Here is a 3,221-nt window from a genome sequence, read left to right as displayed (position 1 = left end):
ACTGTATATGGTGACAAAATAAATGTTTAGATAACTTTTCAAAAGAACAAACATTCAATAACAAGTCTTTTCAGGCAGGTAAGATAAAATAAATAAGTTTTGGATGTAAAAACTTAACATTCTTAACATATATTAATGGCACCATCATGGTCTGTTCTGTGCAGAATGACAAAACACAAAATTATTTATTTACTTAAACCTCTGTAACTTTGCTCCAGTTAATTTTAGCAGCATGAATCTTTGCACAGGTAATGTCCACAAGTGGATTTATGGATTTCCAAGAGTTTTCTAGCCTGATTCATTATGGTTTTAAATGGGTTATATACAGTACTGTCTAATGAAAAAAAATATTCAGGTGAAAGTGAAAAAATATCTTCCATCCCCAATCTCTCTAAAACCAGAGCAGCTGTTTTAATACTAACACTTCTGATGAAATCTCCCAAGTGTTGCTTTATTTTGATACCAAGTTTACTTAAATAGAGTTTGAAAATGCTGAGATACACTCAGCTACATTTCAGCATGGTATTTTGAGCAAAAACTTCAAGAAAACCCCTTGGGGCTTAAGACTGGAGCTTTTTTAATGGCACTAGCCCACTTTGGTTTTAGCTACATTTGGACTAGCTGCAACAGCTTCTGTAACAAAGGTTTAGGAGCTAGTGATAACACAATTTATTTAACTCAATGACATCCAGCAATCATTCATAGCTTATGTAAACAGTTTTGTCAAGCCAATTATTACAAGTAAACAGTCCCCATTTCTAATTATACAATTCTAATTTGACTTTTTTTTCAGATAATATTATTAATAAATGTCAAACTGATCCTTGTTCCCTTCTCTCTAGGTGAAGCTTTCATTCCGTTCTACTATGGGAAGGCTATAGACAGCATTGTGGTTCACCAGAGCATGGAGCACTTTGCTAAACCTGTAGTCACACTGGCTTTGCTGGCTTTTGTCAGGTGAGAGTAGAAGATGTCCAGTGGTGAAGGCTTATGAAGCGGTGGAGCATGATGTACCATGCACMTTCAAAATATGAAATGGTCTTATACAGAGAATAACAAAAGCAAATCCACATGGTCTTTAGCAGGTAGYAAAAAGAGAGAGCTGTTGAGGGAGCTAAACCCAGCAGTCTTCAGGTGATAGGCTGGATACACCCTCCAGCTGACAGACAWACCATCACACTCACACTCACTCCTGCTCAGTTTAGAAACACCATTTCACCTAGCATGCATGCAAACTTTACACAAGAAGGCCACAAGGCTGAATGTTAAAATGGTAAATGGACTGAACTTATAATAGTGCTAAATCTATTCCCTTTGGACCCCAAAGTGCTTTACACCAGAGAATCTAAAAMGTTTTGGGTCTGGGGACCCCTTACAAGGGCAAAAAAAATTCCAGGGACCCCCTTCTAAACCCTATGCTGTTTTAAAAGATAATTTATTGTCATTTCAACCCCTTAATGCCATGGGAATATATATTTCTATTAAGTTTATTATGTTTGTTTTATTAGTTCATTGTTCTCCATGCATTTTTAAAAATAAAAACCAAATTAACAATTTAGTGACATTTTCTGAGGACCGTCAAGATACCTCTCACAGACCCCTGGGGGTCCTGGGACCCCAGTTCGAGAACCTCTGCTTTACGCTACAGTCATTCACCCATTCACACACTGATGGTTGTAAGCTACACTGTAGCCACAGCTGCCCYGGGGCACACTGACAGAGGCAGGGCTGCTATGAACTGGTGCCACCATCAGTAGGCAAGGAGGGTGAAGTGTCTTGCCCAAGGACTGAGACGGCTAGAATGGGGGGTTGAACCAGCAACCCTTCAGTTAGGGTACAACTCCTCTAACCACTCYRCCACAGCCCCCTCATTGTTAGATAGTTCAGATTGGAAATGGATTCTTTGTTGCACCACCTGCAGCTCTATCAAGAGATCAAGCTGTTTTACAGTGTAAAACTAAAAGAAAGAAAGACGTTTATCAAAAACACACATCTAACCAGTTCTGCACACATAGATTTTAATAAATACAAAGTCAACAGCCTCCTCATTTTTACAATCACTCCCTAACCTGATTATTAAAATGCATGTGACCTGCATATCCTTCAAATACAGAAAGTCAAAGAAAAAAAGCTTTGTATTTWTGAAACTTGGCATAAAACACAGTTTTATTCATTTTGTCACATAACTGGAACATTTTCTTTTGAATTTGGCTTGGACAAAACAAACAGGAAGTGACATCAAAGGGGAACTCTTTAAGAAATCAAATTCTCTGGTCTTTGCTTATTAAAGCAACATTGTTTGATCTCTGATAGTGACTTAAAATAATCTAAAGAAATATCAGATTTTTCTCTACAGTCTATCCATTGTACTGTAGTAATGCTCTATTTAATTTAGACATTCCCCTTAGACATCACTTCCTTTTACTTCACGTGAATATCTCAACACCTGTTCATCTCAGTGGCATAAAATGTTTGTTGTAATAAGTTATTAGTGTTATCTTTCCAAAAATGCATTCATRTTTATTACACAAATTTGATGTCACAGGCACCAGTACATTCAGACACAAACACACAGTCAAGTTAACATACCAAAATACTGAGATACAGAGAGCATAAATGTACAATAAAGAAATACTGAAAAAATAATACAGACAAGAAGAAGTACAAATGAAGCAGACTGCATGTGGCTGCCCTATCTGTCCTGGAAGCATGATCCACACCAGACGCTCAKTTGTGCATGTGCTAAAATAATTTCATACACTCAATTAACAAAATTAATTAAGAAGACAGAAATGTCACTTACAAGCTAAGGGCTTTCTGAAAGGTTCAGATCATCAATCCATTCATGAATAAAAAATGTACCTGTGATATCTTCACTCTTGRGAATGATGTCCACTCTCAGTAGATATATTTAAACATTTTTTAATGCTCTTCACAGCTTACAATTTGAGTAACAGTTCTGTTTAGCACATAGGGTAACTTCTTCTGCTCTAAATCTCCTGCAGTAGCTTTTTAGGTTCTTCTCTGCTACTGCCTGTAGTGGTGTTGGGTGGTAACACAACCAAAAACACAAGTATTAAATCAGGATACCACATTCCTCCCCCTTTAAGAGTAAACTATGCCGGTGCAATTTAACATCAACAGGGGTCTCATTTATAAAGGATTGCGTGGAAACCATACTAAAAGTGAACGTACGGCCAAAAGGCGGAAATGCGTACGCC

General features: G+C 37.3%; 1 protein-coding gene across 1 annotated transcript in view; it reads left to right on the top strand.

Annotated features, from left to right (window-relative positions):
- abcb9 (ATP-binding cassette, sub-family B (MDR/TAP), member 9) overlaps window positions 1–3,221 on the top strand; it is a 23,975-nt gene that overhangs the window by 2,086 nt on the left and 18,668 nt on the right. The window contains exon 2 of the mRNA XM_014014712.1: window positions 843–957. Within this exon, the coding sequence (XP_013870166.1) occupies window positions 843–957 (115 nt within the window). The remainder of the gene's footprint in view (window positions 1–842; window positions 958–3,221) is intronic.

This window comes from Austrofundulus limnaeus, unplaced genomic scaffold (genome assembly GCF_001266775.1).
Source record: "Austrofundulus limnaeus strain Quisiro unplaced genomic scaffold, Austrofundulus_limnaeus-1.0 Scaffold118, whole genome shotgun sequence".
NCBI lineage: Eukaryota > Metazoa > Chordata > Actinopteri > Cyprinodontiformes > Rivulidae > Austrofundulus > Austrofundulus limnaeus.
The sequence above is the reverse complement of the archived record's forward strand: the minus strand, read 5'-3'. Positions and strand labels throughout refer to the sequence as shown.